A 19,571-nucleotide genomic window follows, 5' to 3' on the forward strand; every position below is an offset into this window, starting at 1 on the left:
TCGAATGATGTCAAAGTTACAACGGAAGAAATTATGTAAACAGATTAAGACAAATCAAGGTTCAGCTGACAGGACAGACTTAAAGTTCTTGTTTTGACTTACTGATAGAACTATATCTCCGTATTTATTTAGTTTAAAATAAGCCATCTGTATGGAGGTAATTTGATGCTGACATACAACAATTTGTATTCATATATGACATTTAAATGTCATGTTCTGTCTGGCAGCCACCAAACCTGTCTGAACTTGTTTCATTTGAATGTCATTTTCCTAATTCAGAAGATAAAACACAGACAAGATTGTTAACACCCCTAACGTATAGAATAGCCCTTTATTCTCATTCTACATATACAACGAAATTCTGACTATCACAAAGCAAGAGATTAAACATACTAAAACTATGAATTTGGACAGTTATGGGAGCAGAGCTGGGCTATAATGGGCTCCATAGCCATGTTGGAAATCTGATACATGGTTGAAAAAACAGTTGACATATCTGAAAAGCTCCCACTGCGAGGTCACCACTCCCAAACGTTCCTGTCAGGTCTCAATTGAAACGAATGATACTTTATAACCCCTCTCATGCACCCCGACTAAATGTTAGTTCAGCTTTAGCTGGACAGGGATGAAGAAGCTTCTCCTATTTTGAGAGATGACAAATGTAGCATAGAAGGGCTGTTTCTAAAACCCACAGAGTAAAGCAGGGGACAAAAATAATCCCCTAGAAATTACACCATAGAAATGCTGAGAGCAGCACCGTGTGAGGGTGCTGCAAGCGTTATGATCGAGAAAGCAGGAAGTAAACGAGAAAGGAGTGATCCCTCATCATTATTTAACCCATGCAAAACTCTCTAACAGAAAATGCAAAACCAGATATTTCAGATAAAAGAAACATGCACGAGCGACTGTTTGGCTACACCACGAAAGATCCCCTCTAACTTAGACGTGCATTTGCCGTAAAACCCATGATCTGGTGACTTCACTGCTTGCTGGAGTTTCTTATTATCGGAAATCTAAAAAGCCATGCTGTTCCTCGGGTCTCTTGGGTAAAGACGGATGCCCACACAACAGCAATAACTCAATTATGCTTTCAAATGCAATTTATATCCAGCAGAAATACAACGCCTTTTTTTTTTTGTTCGCCAATTCCTGCGAGGTATAACAGGAGTCTTTCCCCCTTCTTTAAGCAGTCCTGCTACATCATGTTTTAATTGAATTGCACCCTTGAGAAGCTGCATTACGAAAAAAAAAAGACTGAAACAAGTCAGAGATACCTGCAATTTACATATCACCATGCCACAAGTCATTAGATTAAAAAAAATGCTGTGCTGCCCAAAGTAAAATATGAGTAAGAAAATTAGGGCATAAGCATTCATCCAAAATAAGATAAAAAGCAAATGCTTTTATTTTGGCAGAGGGCTTAAAAGTTTAAGCTAAAACTATATGATGGTGCAACAAGGAGCTGCTGTGGTCACAGAAGTGTTTTTAGAAACTGAAAGCAACGACCATTCCTTGGAATGTTTGCCTACTGCTGCTTGACAAGCGCAGCAGCAGTGCTACACCTCCTTCTCTGCTCCTTTCTCAACCACTACCATTTACGTGTTTATGAGAAAGACCGTTCTGATCGTTGGCCAAGTCATGCCTCGCAGCACCCAACCCTGGCATGATAACCCTATCGGATGAGAAGACCCAGGAAGATGATACGGGCGTAATGGGGGTGAAAATCAGCCTGCCATGGACTGAAACACACTTCCTAATGCATAATAAAGCATTCATTCTCTTGTCACGAGGAAAGTCTTTGCAAGAGTGGGGGTGAGTTGGAGTTAAAAAGTACAGAGAATCCTGTATTCTCCTTCTGTCAGTGGGCTGGATGGGGAAATTAGGGTTAGGGGTGAAATTGTGTCTTTGTCTATACATTTAGCTTTTTAGTTGCATTAGGAGTTAAGCTGGGTTAAGGAGGCAGTCTTCAATGACAGTAGAAGATCGTAGATTAACAGGCTGCCAGACAAGTCCGGACAGTAAATGTAAGAAATGCTGCTGTTTTGCTAGAATACTGCAGTATAATGCAAGCCAATTATGGAAGGGAAAAAAGCCCATGTAGGGGAGAGATACCACCAAAAAACTCTTATCCTGTGTCATGACCCTTAAATTTAAAAAAAATAAATAAATTTTAAATTAAGAAACTCCCCAAGCAGTAAACAAGCACTGATATGGATCAGGATGGTGTAATAGCTGGCAACAAATACAACAACATCAACGGTGTGGGAGCAGACTTATCTGTTTGTTATACTACCTGTCTATGGTTGTGAAGCTGTAGGTAGGCGTGCTTTTTCTGATCTAACCATATACAAAACACAAATTTGCATGGCATGAGGTAGAGATGAGCCATTAATGGTGCCACAATGAAGCTGTACACTTGCGTAATAAAGTATACCATGCAGAAAAAAGAAAACATTTCACCTTATCTGGGGCAAATTGACCAAACTTTTCAATTTTTTTTAACCTGATTTTATGCATGCAATCCTTAGGACCCATTCACTACTGACGTAAAAGTAATGGATATCTCCCCATATATTTAGGTAGGAGCTTCAGAAAAAACTGCCCCAGTAACTGTCAGGAGGTTTTGCTGTTAAGGAAAAAAAGGCTTACTTGTAGATGGCCTTTGGTCAGACCACAAAAAAAAAAGAAGAAGAAGTCTGGTCGCTGTGGTCAAGAATCCCTTAAGGAAACAAATGGGAATCAATCGAGGATGCTTGTAGTCCGTACCTGAAAGTGTTCTGGGTAGAAATTACCATCAAGACTGTGTATTATAACATAAGTGATAATATAAAGGCATTTTTAAAGTATGTCAATAATGATAACTGACAACAGGGTTTACAGCATAACTTGAGGCTCTGATATCCAGAAATCCTGAGTGCACATTGTACGCATAGACTTTTCTTTTATTCTACAGATTAAGCCACAGCTGAAGAATGAATTGCCAGATGACTGCCTCAAAGCCAGTGTTTACACAGAAAATGTCACCGAGCACAGTCTAAACTAAACATAGTTTGTAACACTAGTATGAGGTTGACTTCTCGGGTCATTTTAGTTCCCCTTCAGCCAAGAATGCCAACTTGGAGTTATTCAGGAAATCATACCGATTGCAGAGATTCCATATTAGGCTTAACCTTACTTGGTGCAACAACAAATCAGTTCTGATTAGAGTCAGCTGTTTGCTCATTAAACAATCACGGCATAAGAGCTCAGAAGATCTGGCAGCTGGGAAAGAATGTCACTTAGCGGCTGACTGTTAGCAATAACTTAGCCAAGGAAGGAGCTTGTAGCAACATAAAAGCAGCTTGTTTCATTACAGTATCAAATAAATAAAGACCACGAGCAACTTTGGAATGAAACTGACTTTTTACACGTTTTGCAACGTGTTTCATGAAGGTTGCGATCGAGATTCAAAAATGTCCTCTACCATTATTTCACATTTTTAACATTCAGAGAAATGTACCAATCTAGTAGAACCGCTTTTGGCACGGGCCTCATATAAAGCCTTAAAAAATGTGAAACCACACATTGCGCTGTTCTAAATGTGAAATGCAGCTACAGTTTATACCTAAAACAAAGACAAACTCCTTACAGTTCTAGTGTTCTGCTCTAGTTTCTTTGGCTATTTATCATTGTCACATCTGTTTTTCAGTTCTTTTTTCCCCTGCACAGCCTGAAAATAATAAGGGTGCTCTCGGATCTTATTTGCAGCATGAGGGGGGCATGTGTGAATCGACCTTGTTACGACTGGGTTGGCTTTAAAGTGTCTGGTGTTGAGCTAATTTAAGTGATGTTTTACCACTATGAAACTGTGCAATAAAATGTGCTTCAAACGTACAAATTACAACAATTTAACTTTTGATAAGGGGGAGGGAGCAAACAAATAAACTACAAGCCTTATTAAAGGGATAAACACTTCAACGTGGCTTTGAAGCTTCTAGTGGATTTTCCCTGAACAAAACGTGGTACAATGTAATGCCGCACATATTCAATCCATGTATTCAGGCTGACAAAAGCAGATTATCCGCATTTTGAAGATGTAATGCCTCTTCTTGGATCTGTGTGAACCAATATGACAAAACAAGCACTGACTGGTGTTTGTTGGTTGCATGTGACAGCTGACATGCATCCAGGAATAGAAGCCCTGGAGTGACTCAAGGCGATCAGATGTTCACCCACAAGTACTCATGATGGACAAGGCACGGTAATATTAGAAGAGCTTCCCATGAAACGAATTGCACACACATGACAAAAACTCTGTGGCCTTTTCACTTCACAGGTCAGACTGGTCGGCTAACAGCAGCACAGCATGGGGACATGACATGACGCGCTGAGCGCACAACCTACAACACGCTGACCATTTGAGAGCACAAAGCTGTAACATTTTGTGTCAGGTGTTATACTGCTTCTGCAGAGATGTAATCCGAGTACACAAATGTGTTTTACATCACACAGCAGATATAAACTAACAGTAATCACTTCTGTATGCCTGGGATTGAGAGACAACAAATCAAGCAGCTCAAATTCTAGACGTCATGAACAGAAAACTGCAGTCCTTACCTTTAACGAGTCAAAGCAGGCGATCACTCTCCCATTCTCCACCTGGCAGCTTTTGGGTGGGTGGGCAAATTTGCATTCTTCATCGCTGCGTGAACAAGTCCCACGTTGAAACTGCCGGCACACTTCCAGGGTCAGCCATTTTGTGTCCCGTATGGAGGCAATGTTTAGAGCCATGTCAACAGCGCTGGCTGTAGAGCCGGGTTGCAGCAGAGCCGGGTTGCAGCAGAGCCACTAGGTGTAATGTGGAGGTTATCCTCTGAAGAGGAGCACTCCAGTTAAAAAAACCCAAACAAAAACAAAAAAATCCCCAAAAAACAAAAGAACTAAGAAGCGGTAGAACGTGTAGCTATAAATGATCTGCTTTAGGTCAGTGGATCAGGCTTGTCCTTGCAGACAGGAACGTGGAGGTAATGGACTGGCAAAGTCTCTGTGACCTGAGCATGGGACTGCACTATTGCGCTATTGTGGAGTTTCTCAGTCAAACAGCTAGTTGTTTATCAATCAGTAAGTCTCAGGTGCGAACGTCTGGAAAGGCAGAGGGGGCATGCTCAGAGAAAAGCTTTAGTCAATGTACCCGTGTCCCCAAAATGTCCTCTGCGTGAGTGATGATATCTTTGCAAGGGGTGGATATCAGGGTTATTTTGAGGTACAATGGCACAGTTCAGGATAATACAAAGTTTGTGGCTTTTTATTGTTACTCTCTCTGAGCTTTGGCACGTTGGCCAGCTATGCAGCAGCTCCAGCAGCTCTTTACTTTTCCTTCACACAGATCACAGGTAAGGACAAATCAAGGGTCAGCGATCCTCACAGCCAAGCCGTGTGCCGTCACGATCGCAGGGGGGGAAAAAAAAAATCTGGAGCTCTTCGGAAACACTCAGCGATCTTCAAGTAGGGATGCTGTCTCACAAGGCACTTTCTGTCAGTGATCTAAAAGGGAGAAGTGAAAGGAAGAAAAGTAGAGACAAGAGACAAACAGAGTGAGGCTATTTTCACATTGAGAAAATGGCTTGCTAAATATGATGGGAAACAATTTATCTAACAGGCTTCAGCAGGCGTTAACGGTGTTTGTTTTATGCGTGTCAATCTGAATTTGTGTGTGTACTGCCCCAGAGGAGTGCTAGCTCCAAAGGGGACAGGCCTGATAAACCAGAAAAAAAGGCAGTTAAAAGGTTATTCAGAAGCCATTTGAGTCTGTCCCACAGTTGCTGCTGTCCGCCTTTGTACGGGGTGACTACAAGCCCAGTGGCTTTCCAACATATTGCATACAAAGTGGTGAATGGCAAAAGCCTCTGTGCTATGAGACAGTGGACAAGAACGCAGAGTCAGAGCAGAGATAGAAAAAAGCCCCGGGGTCCAACCCGCCCTGTAGAGCCATGCACGGAGGGACGAGTTCAGCCAATAGAAAACCGCGCAGAGCAGCACTATTCCGGGCAGTCGTCCAGCAGCCGGAGAGGGACCGAGACAGATGCATATGCCAGTGCCAGACACGATTATGACGCTGCCCAGTGTCCGGCAATATTCACTGGTCTCCCACCATCCAAATTAGGTACCGGCTCATTGACGGCAGCCTGTCAATTTACATTCATTGGGGGGAGACGTGCGTCTGTGCGTGTGTGCTGCCTGTCTCGTCCTGTAAAGACACTGGTCCCTGTGTTTGGCTGTTGTCTAGGGACTGAGGAGGGACAATTGGTAGAGCAACAATATGAGGAAGCGACCTTTAGTTTGAGCGTATGAAATCCATTACGGAGCTACTGCGCAAGGAGCTCTTTCCTTGGCACATCTGGAAATATTTTTCTGCTAAATGCAGGCGGGAAAGGGGCTGAGGACACAGACTGAGGGAGGAGAAAGAGGACTGTAAAAATATAGAGTTCTGGTTAACAGATTACCCCACTGGAAAACATCTTGACCAATCTCACATGGCATATGAAAGGCTCCACTTGTTAATGAAGGTTTGTCGGGAATTGTACACCCGTGTTTGCACGGTTTACTGAACGAGAAATCCTTAAAAAGTGTCCCTGACAGGGAAGCAGCTGTCATACAGGTGTATGCTACTGACAGATTCAGCACAGTATTTTTGTTCTCTTGTCCACAAGACAGAGGTCTGAAGTAAGATGCGCTTATCCTTTCTGCCGGGAATCTTCTAAATTCTTCATTTTGACATCCAAAATAAAAATAAAATCTAAAAGTCCAAATGGAGAAGCCCATTTTTCTATAAGATAACTGATTTCTTGTTGTTTATTTCAGACATATAGGAAGGCAGATTTTTTTTATGCTTCCCTCGAAATTACCCACCAACCTTTGTCTAGCTAATCTAATTGTCCCACTTCAGAGCTGATCATGTGAAATGAGATCAGAAGCTTCCTCGCCTGATCGTACTGACGCCCAGGCTCCACTCTCCAAGGCTGGATTTAATTTCACATCATCACCCCAGGGAAAGAGCCAATCGCTGCAAAAGAGACAGTCAGGTAAGAATCATGTCAGATCTGACCTTTAACAATTAATCCCTTCTTATTTTTAGGAGCCATAAGAAGTGTGTGATCAAGCTAACCTACTTTGTCAGAGAGTGTAAAGGGATGATAGTGCCATTTCTCTGAGAAATGACTTACTTTGAAAGGTGCAGCAAGTTGTGCTGAAATAGTAGGGGAACACAGCCACCAGTCATTTTTCTATTTTTCTATTTAAAGCAGGGGTTTACAGCAATCAAAGTTTGGATGAAAAGAAACAGCCTAACAGAGTGGATAATGCTTGGCCAGGGTCATCTGAACACTCCAAGGTGTCTCAACAGGCAACATTCAAACAATGTTTGCCAAGAAAGATATTCAAAACAAATGGTGAGGACTAGACATCAAAAGGAGACTTAGGTGGGTGGTAATAAGACTAAAACGAAGGAAAAACAGAACATAAAGAAACACAAAGAAAAATCTGTTCTGATATTGTATAGAACTGTATGTTTATGTAGTATTACTGCTGTCAAAAAAACAAAACAAAAAAACAGAATAGAAAAAGTAAAGTAAATATCTTAATGATATATAGTGACAGGATGCTCAACATCCTGACTAAAGAGCATTTGGTAACGACAAACACATGCAGGTTCCACCCTGCTTCCAAAGAGCCAATGAACAGCCAAACCACAAAAGATATTGTGTTGTTGCATTGACATATGCACAGATTAGACTGTTTACGATAGTTGTGGCAGATATATCTACGTGCTATATTGGTAAAAATTTAGGTAAGAGTACTTGGCTCATCTACAAATAGAAATTTAATCGGGTCTTCCATCAAGATTAAGCTCATAACAAGAGCACTCAGAGAACTCCGTCCTCAACGGTGTGACCTTGACCTTGACCCGATTTTCAAACTAAATTAAATCAGCTCAAGCTGTTATTGGTATATACCATCACACAAAATTAGAACATGATATCTTGAACACTGTGGACACTGAACTGATTACATATTCCCTCCCTTTGGGGGAGGCTTGTGCGAATTAGAGTCAGTGGGGCCAATATATCTGTCGATATCAGTTATTTAACAGTATTATAACGGTATCTGCATTTATAACAGACAATAAATGAAAATTTGAAAAGTAAAGAAGAGATAGCGGAAACACCCTTCAACCATGTTTCAAATTATCAATTTGCATAATTTGTCCACAAGAGGGCAGTCTGCTACATCCCTGATGGCACCACACATAATTACCTACACATAACAAATGTTAGGGAAAAACAGTTTATGTTTCTTGTTTCTGAAAGAAAAAAACACATCAACCATTTAGATTGGATTTTTACATCACCAAATATTAGTATTGCTCTTAAAAATCCTATATTGGTCAGGCTCTAGACAGAAACAGCAAAATAACTGCCTCCTATCTGGAGGGGTTGCTAAGATGGCAGCAAATTGCTGAGTTGCACTTACCGAGGTTTAGTCATTCATTTATATGCCAAAAGTTTAGTAGACAAATAAAAATTAATAATATATAACTTAATAAAGGAAATAATCAATAAAAGTAGCCCTAGTAGTATTTTTAAACAGACGCTACATGTGCTTCGTTAATGTAACCTTTTAAGAGATGGGATATCTAACTGTAAAGTGATGTAGCCATAAATGCTAGCTAGACACTCTTTAGCGGTGGCAACTGAGAACACTCTTATATCCCTAAAACATACCAAAGCCCCTGCTAGGAAGTAAACTGTCATCATGGGGGGTGAACCTCTTATCTGTGTCATATAATTACACCCGATCCTAAGAGCATGAGAAACTCAAGCACAGCAGAAATAAATTGCTTTGGAATAACTACTATTGAAAACTGTAGCCGAAGTCAGAGGCGGTGCACACAGTGTAAATTTAGGCTACTTTGACGATCCTTAACAATGTGACTCTGACATATTTAAAACTGCCTTAGCTTCTGCTCATGCATTACATCAACATGCAGCATGACTTAGTTTACACTGAGCTCAGTAGTCACGCTTTGAGGACAATGCCAATAATATGAAAGGACGGAAGGGCAGATGGTCAGCAGGTAGGAAGAGCCACACAGCATGTTCTGACTACTGCTTTCCTGCATAGGATCACTACTAAACACTAAATCCTTTTAATACCATTTCAAGGTAAAATTTGAATTAGAAATGAGCCTTTCTGCAGACCCTCATGGCTGAACCAGGCATTGCTTCTGCAGATCTGTGGCCTTTCTGGGGCAGAAAATTGCACCACGGCTTTTGTTCTGCAGAAATGAAGCCTCTCTGTGAAGGACTAGTATAATAACGTGGCTCCAACAACACAGAAATATATTCTATTTCAATGTTACTGTAATGAAATCGATTAGCCATTATTTTTACAGCTGATGCTTGGTGGCTAAAGTCCACTGTCCTGTTCCAGAAAGGCAGCATTTTAAATGACATTTAAATGAAACTAATAAACTCATACACATGCACATTAGTGTATATGTTAGGAATTTTTTGTTCTGTAATTTTTTGTTCCGTAATTTTTTTTGCGATGTTGAAAGAAGATTTTGTCTCCTCTTTGTCCTGTACAAACAGTGGTCAGACAGGGTGACCTGATAAAGCAGGATAGAGATGTAAAGAAAAGCACCACAGTACTAGACTTTATGGATTACTGATGCTTACCAAGGCCAGCTGGCTGAGGCATTATCTTGGTCAGTCTGCTTAATTGAACGAGTCAGAGGGACTGGGGTGTCTCGAGTGAAAGTCATGGGCTTGACCTCTGATTACCACGTATGTAACCCATTATTCTGGTATCTGTGCACACTGGCTGTGCTGGGCAATTTATCTTTAACCGCATGTATTTGTTTAGGGGAGATGATAAGCTACCTGGTTCCGACTGGTCATAAGCTTTGTGGAAACGTTTTCCATGGCATCAGCCAGGTGTTGCTACCAAAATAAAGTCAAAATACAAATGGCTGTGACAGATGAGCGCATGAGCAGGGAGCCTGAGTGGCTGAATTTCCATTTATTACCATTTTGTGCTGGCAAACTGCAATTGTATGGCCATTTGCATGGCCAAGAGGAACAAGTGGTCAATGTTTTTCAAGGCTGTGTAGAGAGGGCCTCATTGTAGAGGGGAAATAGGAAAATGTTCAGTTTCCAGTGAGTAATGGAAAACGAGTGAGGCTTTTAGTTAAGGCTTTATCAAAATGTTCTCTATTCCTAAAAAACCAAACCGAGACGTCAAGTATGACATCACCGTCACGTTCCTTTTTGCAAAATCTTCCTTTGCATCTTCCAGTGGGGATCAAGAGCAGGGCTAGACCCTGTAGCCTAATTCGTATTTAATACCCTGGAGGCTCTGATGCTTATGAAATTGTCTTTGGCATAAGCTATGGATCCTTCAGTTCAATATCATCAAATGCCATTAGCAATAAGGATGGGCTCAGCAGAGGCTATACCAGGACTAAGCTACTGTTCGGGGGCAACGCAAGAAGCATTTCACAGAGTCAGCAGATAGGTGTGTCCCATATCATAATAGCCTTAGCTAAACCAGAATGACCCGAATAGCCCTGCTCATGGTATGGGACTGGCCAGTGATCCAGTTATCCGTGATCCCTTTCATAACTGGAAGTATTTTCTATGTTTTTATAACCACTTAATTGAAAACAGACAGGAGAAAGTTTCAGTAGATTTGATTGATCTTGACCCCTGCACTCAGTAAATGGATTTGTTTTCGTGTTGAAGTGAACTTGTCCTCTACCTAGTTAGCTACAGGGACTCAGGCAAGTCAACTAATTATAGTGCAGCTGGCAGCCGGAGATGAATACTGCTGTTGAGATAAATATGATGATTAACAGGACGCCCAGTCCTACTCCATTTAGTGAAACCAACACAAAGTGCACCTACTGCAAATGGAGCCAAGTTAAAATCTTACTTGAGCACTTGAAAACATAAGAGCTCAATGATTCAGCAAACTCGCCCTTGTATCACAGATCAGTTGGAAAAGCTCTGTTATGCAGAGGATGTTTGTAAAATCTACCAAGCACTAAATCCTTTTAATATTAGCTCGAGGTACAATTTACATTAGTGTCAGAGAACGGGGATTTCTAGCTGACAAAGTCTTGCAGTAAGGACATGTCTGAGATTAAGACCCCATTATTTTCTCATCAGGAAGGGCTGGACTGATGTTCCAGTTTAGAAAACACCCACTTCCCCTTGATCTACAGCCAGACGCATGACACCACTCTAGCCTTTTCCATGCAGGCAGTAATGTCCACTGCTTGGCTGCCACCGGCCGAGCGTCTATTGCAAGGCTAAATGTAGACAGACAGCGGTAAGCTGAAGACACGTCAACCGTGCCCCATCTCACTCAGAGGTTAATTATGATCTGTGCCTTATTAGAACTGTGAACTTCCAGCTCATTTGAGCCATCGGCTATTTGTGTCCACAACACCGGCCCGTGCTCTTAACAAACAACCTTTGCCTTGGGAAATTTGCGCAAGAGTCACGAGGAAAAACTTACACAAAGTGAACAGCGACAGGACAGATGCCACACAACAGGAAAGTTTTTCTCAAGGCAGTGAAAAATATGTAGCCCATGTGGCAAAAAAGGAGCTCTTGACATTTGTACTGAGGAAGGGGCAAGTCAACCGCTGTGATAATGCCTCTCCCGCAGGAGCTGAAAAAGAGAAAGTCCATTAACGGGGCTGGAAACTGCAATGAGGACAGTTGCTGCGTGGCTGCAAGCTCCCAGTGCTCCTACGCATTTATCCCACTCTGTCTGCATTTTCTTCCCTTTTCCTTGTTTTTAAGCATTACACTCTTGTCTCTCACACAGATAAAACATTCCCTCTGGTCCCTCCCCACCCAGACTGGTATGCAGCGCACTGCAGCAAAACTCCTGAAAAGAAAAAGGAAAAAAGCCAGCCAATCTGACGGCTCTTTCCCACCTCCTTTCACCGGGGGTCCCGTAGCTCTGTGTCTGTCTGTCTGTCTGCTGTCCCAAACGCAGGACGCTCCCGGTGCTTCTGTGACGCGGAGCTACAGCGCAGCTCTCCCCTCAGCCTCAGCGACAGGAGTTAATGACCATGTGTTCTGCTGTCATTCCTCGCGAGCTCTCGACTGCTTCTGCCGGAGGTCCATGCCTAGACAGGGATTTTTCTATCAGTATCTCTCTCTCTCTCTCTCTCTCTTTTCCAAGCTGCCGAGCAAGCGAGTGAGGCAGGCAGGCAGGCAGGCAAGCAGGCAGGCAGGAAGCAAAGAGTGTCTACTCCAACTATCTGGCTGAAACACTTCCAGCCAACCCCTCCAACACCCCTAAAGCCAGCCCCTTCCTGCCCACCAGCCTGTGGCAAAGACCTGCCCCTTACCATGTTCAGCCAATGAAACAGCAGCTACTGCAAATCTGTGTCTCTCCATTGGAAGAGCGCAGACTAAGTGATGGGGTGAAAACTGCTTTATAGTATAACAACCCCTGAATGCTGATCTTAAAAGGTATTTCCCCAATTTCACGCCCTGCTTAACCAACTATCACATTATTTATTTCTTGTCTATTCTGGTGATAATATTTAAAATCAAATCATTATTAACTGAACTGCATTTAATAGAATATAGATAAATATACATGTTTGATGTATTTGAAATACAAAACAGCAGTAATTAAAGTGTAGCTGCAGATCCATGCTGAATATCACGTCCATCACCATCATCACCCCAGGTAACAGGATCACTACATTTCTTCCCTCTCCCCCTCTCTCCTCTACCTCCCATCAGCATCTGTCCTCTGAACTCATTTGCGACATCAACCAGACAGTCAGACAACTCTCTCCTCCTCTGCTCTTAATCACCTAATTCTATCCGCCACCCCACCTTGTCTCTTTATCCCTACCTGCATGTTTTTCTACATTTCTATAAGCTATCTTTCAAGCTCTATTTCAATCCAATTCCTGAGTTCGCTGGACTGGAAAATTACACAGTAGTGAACATTTCTGTTATTGTTATTGCATCAGAATTAGCTTCGAGAAAAGGGAAAGGGGAAAAATAACATAACGGCGGCTGGTATTGGAAGGTCCCCTCCACCCAGCTGATGACATGCTGGCTGGCATCATATGAGCCGTGAAACTGGAGCGTCACAGAACTGATGAGTCAGAGATCCAGCTTCATGACTTTTCGATCCAGATTCAATAGAACAGCTGTACTGTCTGTCTCTCCCTCTCTCTCTCGCTCTCTCTCTCTCTCGCTTGCCATCCATCCGTCTCTCCCTCTCTCTCTCTCCCTCTCTCTGTCACATACAAAGGTTGTGGATGACGCGGCAGCCTGGGTGTTTCGTTGACATCAATGAGGATAAAAATGCTTTACAGTTCCACAAGAAACAAACCTATTAGCTGTGTGATTAGGCTTTGACAGCTGATGCTCCACAAGCGAAACATTTGTCAAAATGTTGTGAGCAGATAGAGGCTCGGGGTGATTAATCCCATTCGGCATGAAAAAGTGTCTACTTCAGCAAATGATGCCGAACACTGACGTCATCTTAGGGATCAGGGCACCTGTAGGTAAATGACACAGACAAGCGCTCTGCTGCTGCATGAGGCACGGGCTGGGAGGCGGGGCAATATCACCCTTTGTTGAAAGAAAAAGTGCCACCTTACACTATCAGTGAAAGTAGTCTCACTACTACCGTGTACACAATACCCAGCGATCATTTTAATGATCCTAGACAGTGAACATTAGTTATGACCTGAATATTGAATGTAAAAAGCAAAAAGCAACTTCCACTGATGAATGAAGCTTATCAATCTCTAATTTGCCTGCAGCCAACTTCTCAATAACCCTCACTGAATAACTGTCAATAACTGCATAACAAGCCATGCTCACTGCTAATTTCCACTGGCAGACCTCAGATAGCCTACCTCCTAAATAGATTTGTCCGACAGGAAAACAAACAAAAGCCTGGCAGCCAAACAAGCCGAGCTACTTCCTTCCCGCATGGTATCCCCACCCCACTTATTATCCCTGTCCTGTTTGACCCCAAACGGCTTGGCTCACTCACACACAACCAGATTTAGGATTCTGCGGCCCAAAGCAGCTTCATATTCAAATATAAAAGGAGAATAATCTGAAACAATGGCTAATAACAGAAAATGAAAATAGTGATGGGTTAAGGCTGTGTTTGAAATATTCTCCCTCAGCACTGTCTGTGTTTTTTCTGTTAGTTACATGCGACAGAGAGAGAGAGAGAAAAAGGGCTCAGAAATAGGGCAGTGAAGACAGATCAATGAAAAGGCAGCTGTCCTTTTCTATTATTAGCTGTAATCAAATATCAAGCAGGAAAGAGTTGTGCTTCCTTCCATTTGAAGCCCATTCCGATAAGTCTGTCAAATGCAGAGTCTGCATTAAAATATAGAAGAGCTTAATGGATACAAGGGGCAACCAGGGCTTTTTTAAAAATAAAATACACACCAACAAAGCCATTCAAGTATATTTCATTCTCACTGAACTCATACTTTCTGGAAGCTAATCTACCACTTGTTTTATCCTTTTCAACATTATTGAGCAAATGTTACATTCCTTATTATACAAAGCTCATTTTCCACCAATTACACTGTGCTGTTGAATGTCATGTCTTACTTGAGCTTTAATAACCACGACATATTCCATCCAAATGGCAAACCAAGGTCTGGTTTCCATATGAAAATAAAGACACTGGTGCAGTGCTCTTCTGTGCTGCTGCTTTGCATGTTCACAGGGATTAATCATTGTAAATAACCTAATAGCTAGCCTGATCAGAAGGTATTAACCTTAAATGTGTAAAGGCTCTAATTTGAAAAAGCTGCAATGGCTAAAAGTTTGCCTCCACTCATGCCTCATCAGAGGTCCTTTACTTTTCCTTTAAAACCAAGAATCCATTAATCCAAGTAGCAGCTAATTTATCTCAAAATGCAGAAGTTCATTGAATACTGAAAAAAACGCACCGTTAATGACAGCTCAACAAACTCACCTGCAGAATTAATAATAAATGAGTTGTTATTAAATCTATTCACAGTAGGCTTCGTTAGGTCATTTCCCACTTCATAACGCAACATAAAGCACTGGATTGAACACTTTTCGGATATACAGGGAGCACGAAGGTGCAGCATCTGTGGATTTGAGTTATGTCATATTATATTTTACTTACGAGCTTTCAGCTGTTTTTATTAGCTATTTGGGCACAGATTGGCGGCTAGCCCTACAAAACAGCCTTCCGCGAATTATTTTTATGATGGTGGAGTAACATTAGCCACCTCTGCTGTTCCAAGAAGTCACTACATTTACCATAACGCCACACCGTGTGAAGTAGCATTAGAGTCGAGGTGTGCTAACACTACCTGCTAAGCTAACTACCTGACGCTTACCTGATGACGAACCTGTCACATCCAGCTGCACTTCAGCCGCTACCAACGGTTTCTCGAGAGCGCTGTTTCGGTTGGTATGGGACTCACGGTTCGGCACAGGACGGCAGAAACGTTCTTCGACTAACACTTGCCTCTATTTGCGTTCGGCAGCAAACTTTTTCGCTTTCAAAACAGATGTCAGTGAAAGTAAGCTATCAGTCGCTACACGCTAGCTCGCTAACTACTTTTAAGGCTAGGGCAGGAAGCAACAAGCGATTTTGACAGTTCGAGGAAATGTTGAGTGTGCTTCCCTCAGGGGGGGTTACTACTACGGTGTAAACGTTAATAGAGCATTTATTATCAAATGTTTGAGCCACTGTAGATGCTACTGGAAGAAAAACACTTTTCGGTTAGAGTGAAATGTTACATGTAGTCCGTTTTACCATTAAATTCTACTTCTATTCGATAGAGAAGATAGCCCCCTCACCCTAACAGTAAATATGGTACAGTCCAGAGTGAGCAAGGGTAGGGGTGGGGGTGGCTGTTACCTAGGAAACAACAGTGAATCTCCCTCGGGTAAAAAATGTGGCCACTGATTTATGAACCAGTGCCTGTCTGTCTGTCAAAGTAGCCTCCAATCGACAGGATAAAAACATTGAAGGCATTTGATAAAGCATATTACACTTTATCCTTCAAGATGCTCTGGTTAATCCAGGTAAGTTCTAACACTTTTTGACTCCAATAACCAATCATTTCTCAGATAAATATCATTTTTATTAGTAGTATTTTAGGGGGTATTTGTGCAAGAGTGATTTCAGAAACATTAACCTGAATAACCTTTTTTGTCTCAAGTAATATTTAGATTATAGATATATATGCTGTATGGTGGTGTATTAATTTATTATAGGCTAATGTTGTTGACGTTTCGGATCAGCTGAGAGAAATTATCCTGCAAAAATGATCATAAATCAGCCCGTCGTCACCACTTCATGTGCAGCAGAGCCTGCGCATTTTGCAGCGTAATTGCATACAGCTGGCTGGATTTAGCACTTTGTGACACACAGGGACCCGTTGTCAGCAAGGAGCGCAACGAGTCAACAAGAAGCAAGTCACAAATATCCCCGGAATGAGCAGAGAGGCACAAATTTAGCCCCACTGACTGCTGCCCACGCCATGTGCTGCCTATTGAGCACATGAACAATGAACATAGCCAGATCGCAGACTGCCATGTCAGGGCCGAGGCCTGCTTCAGTGGAATGCTACTTTGGATAAAGCCATCACAGTTTGTCAGGAGGCAGCAGCGTGATTAGATGAAGATTTTGTTGGTGGGCTGTGGTTTGATGACAACTGTAATAGTCAGAAACTCAAACAGTTGAGTGTTGAGTGTCTATAATTATGGGATCAAGTTAATATTTGTTATAATAATCTGACCAGGGTCAGACTGGTAACTGCACATACTTTTGGATTGGATTACCTCGTGTCAGATATTGGTCACAACACAGTTCAGCATGTGACATTTAATACCCATCACACTGCTGGCATCTTCATATTTACAAAACATGATCTCAGAAGGGCAGCAGTAAAGGTCTCAAACAACACCAGGAGATTTCTCCCTGCTCCTGTTCTTGTCAGCTTTTTATCAAGAAAATAAACCATCACCATGATCTTGCATGCTCATGTAGCATGTTATAACAAGCAGAAAAGTAAACTACATCAAATCACAGCACCACAATGGCGAGAATCTAATGATTATGAAAAACCGCTCACATAGGTCAAGCTCAACCCCATCACCCCCCCCCCCCCCCCCCCCCCGAAGACCTAGCATATCGATCCCAATGCAGAGGAGGCATTTGTAAAAAGAATTTAAAAAATCCTGCTGCCGGCATACTTTTCTAAAAGTCCCTGAACGCCCACACACTTCAAACACACTCACTGGGGCTCGCACTCATAAAAACGCACGAGTAAATACAGAACAGGCAGCAAAAATATCAGTTTAACAAGATGCTTTCTTTATTTGACATGTTTGAAATGAAGTTGGAGGTTGAAAATGATGGAGGCGTAGCATTGATGCGCTTCTGTCATTTTCTCCTGCGTTATCCAAGACAGAGTCATTTAAAGTCTGCACACTTGTATGAGCGTGAACAGCATTTTGGGTATAATTTGTGAAAAAAGAAAAGAAGAAGAATCTGCTCGGGAAACAGGTGGCTCCTTGTCGCCGGAGACACGGATTCATCAGAATTCAAAATAAATTAATTTCCTATGAGTCACAAATAAAGAGCTGAATGCGCTCATATGTATGCATTCAAGAACATAATGTATTTGAAATATACACGTATACACACACACGCATGCGAGCAAAACAAAAAACAAAACAAAAATGACCCAAAGCAGATGCCTGTGTGTGTGTTTGTGTGTGTGTGTGTGTGTGTGTGTGTGTGTGTGTGTGTGTGTGTGTGTGTGTGTGTGTGTGTGTGCTGGGCTCATTAATGGGTTTTGACTCTACATTTGTTGCAGTAGCAGTCTGTAGAGTGGACCTTGGGATCAACTGAGGAGGCGTCAGGCAGAAAAACAACCGCAGTATCTACAGGACGCCACTGATAGTTTCTCTCACACAGAGAATAAAGAGAACGCTGTAGAAAACAGTTTGCCCCCGCAGACAGGAATCAGTAAACAGACACTCACACGGGGAGAATACATGCAACATACATGCACATCACCGCCAAAGCTCCTAACTCTGAGGCACACATACACCTACACGCGGTGGGCAAAGCTCCACGTCAAGGACAGTATTGATCTCTTTAAATGAGAACGCACCTGATTATGAAAGCTTTTAACCCAAATGCCTAATGCAGCGCAGGTTTAATGGAAAGAGCTTAAAGCTGATACAATACTCAGGAGAGAGGGCGCGTGCGTGCACTCTTGCGTGCCTGGCGAGCGTGCGCGTGCACTCTCCACTGAGGTGCAGTCAATTTGATTGATTGTTGAGAGATCACCTGGGCATTTTACTCCCGCCATGACGAGGATTTTACTGATCAAAGAGGCTTAAGTAATGATGGATTGAAGATGGTCCCGCTGTCATTAAAAAAACAACAACAACAACAAAATAAAAAACCCTGATCCAAAAAGTAGTGCACAGCACACCAGGCAAGACTATTCAAAATGCTGAGAGGGAACCATTTCGAGGCAGGCTCATTTGTTCACTGAGAAATGACCACTTATGCATCATCATAAATCATCTGCTGCAGCTGTTTGTTCATATTGCTTCATCCATTCCTCCAGGATCCCTTTCAGCATAAAGGCAGATGCTGCATAATCCATAATGAATCAGATTTTATGAAATTCACGAGGAATTGAAATGTTTGACTCATCAGTTTATTATGCACCAGATATTTAACAATTAACTGTTTACGTCAGATTATGAAATGTATTTCCAGTAAACAGTGAAAGCTAACAAGTGCATTGTTTGTTGAGGTTTTGTTGAACTTGAAAGTCAATATTTGGTATGACCACCTTTATTCTTCATCCTAGTTTGAATTCCCTGAGGCAGCTTTCTTGTCATTTTTTTATTAAGTAGTCTTCAGGAATAGTTCTCCAGGCTTCTTAAAGGACATTCAAAGCTCTTCTTTGGATGTTTCTGCTTTTTCTACTGTTCCCTGTCAAGACGATCCCACACTGCTTCAATAATGTTGATGTCCAGGCTCTAGGGAGGCTAATCCATCGATTGTGTGTTTTTCTATCCAGGTATGCTTTTGCTGCATTGGCAATGTGTATGGACTCATAGTCATACTGAAAAATGAAGCAGTTGCTGACCAGATGCTTTCCCAAGGGTATTTCATGGTGGATCAAAATACTTGGTGGATCTTACCATACTTTTCTGATTTCATAATTCCTTGAATTTTGACAAGATCCTCAGCTACACTGGCTGAAATGCAGCCAGTACAGCTAAAAACAGGGAGGAAAGCTAACAAATGCATTGTTTGTTGGGGTTTTGTTGAACTTGAAAGCCAATATTTGCTTCCAGTGATGCTTCCAAACAGGAAGTCCAAGGTTTGGCAGAGTGACAGAGACTCCACCAAGTTTTACACATGGCTGTTATGCATCCTGGCCTCCTCCACTCATTTTTTAATCCAGTTCTTGTGTCATTTTTAATGCCTCAGCCTTTTCT

At 42.1% G+C, this 19,571-nt stretch overlaps 1 protein-coding gene across 15 annotated transcripts in view; it reads right to left on the bottom strand.

Moving 5' to 3' along the window:
* Positions 1-15,711, bottom strand: part of LOC100695201 (muscleblind-like protein 2a) — a 53,562-nt gene extending 37,851 nt beyond the window's left edge. For 6 of the 15 annotated variants that reach the window (XM_005450050.4, XM_005450055.4, XM_005450051.4 and 3 more), the window contains exons 1-3: positions 15,428-15,709; positions 11,987-12,181; positions 4,597-5,523 (exon numbers count right to left, since the gene is read on the bottom strand). In XM_005450050.4, the coding sequence (XP_005450107.1) occupies positions 4,597-4,770 (174 nt within the window). In that variant the 5' untranslated portion in view covers positions 4,771-5,523; positions 11,987-12,181; positions 15,428-15,709. Of the gene's footprint in view, positions 1-4,596; positions 5,524-11,986; positions 12,182-15,427 lie in introns of all 15 variants that reach the window. The other 9 variants (XM_005450054.4, XM_005450058.4, XM_005450056.4 and 6 more) reach the window with 5 other exon arrangements.
* Positions 15,712-19,571: the final 3,860 nt, after the last annotated feature.

Source organism: Oreochromis niloticus, linkage group LG23 (assembly GCF_001858045.2).
Source record: "Oreochromis niloticus isolate F11D_XX linkage group LG23, O_niloticus_UMD_NMBU, whole genome shotgun sequence".
NCBI classification, from domain to species: Eukaryota; Metazoa; Chordata; class Actinopteri; order Cichliformes; family Cichlidae; genus Oreochromis; species Oreochromis niloticus.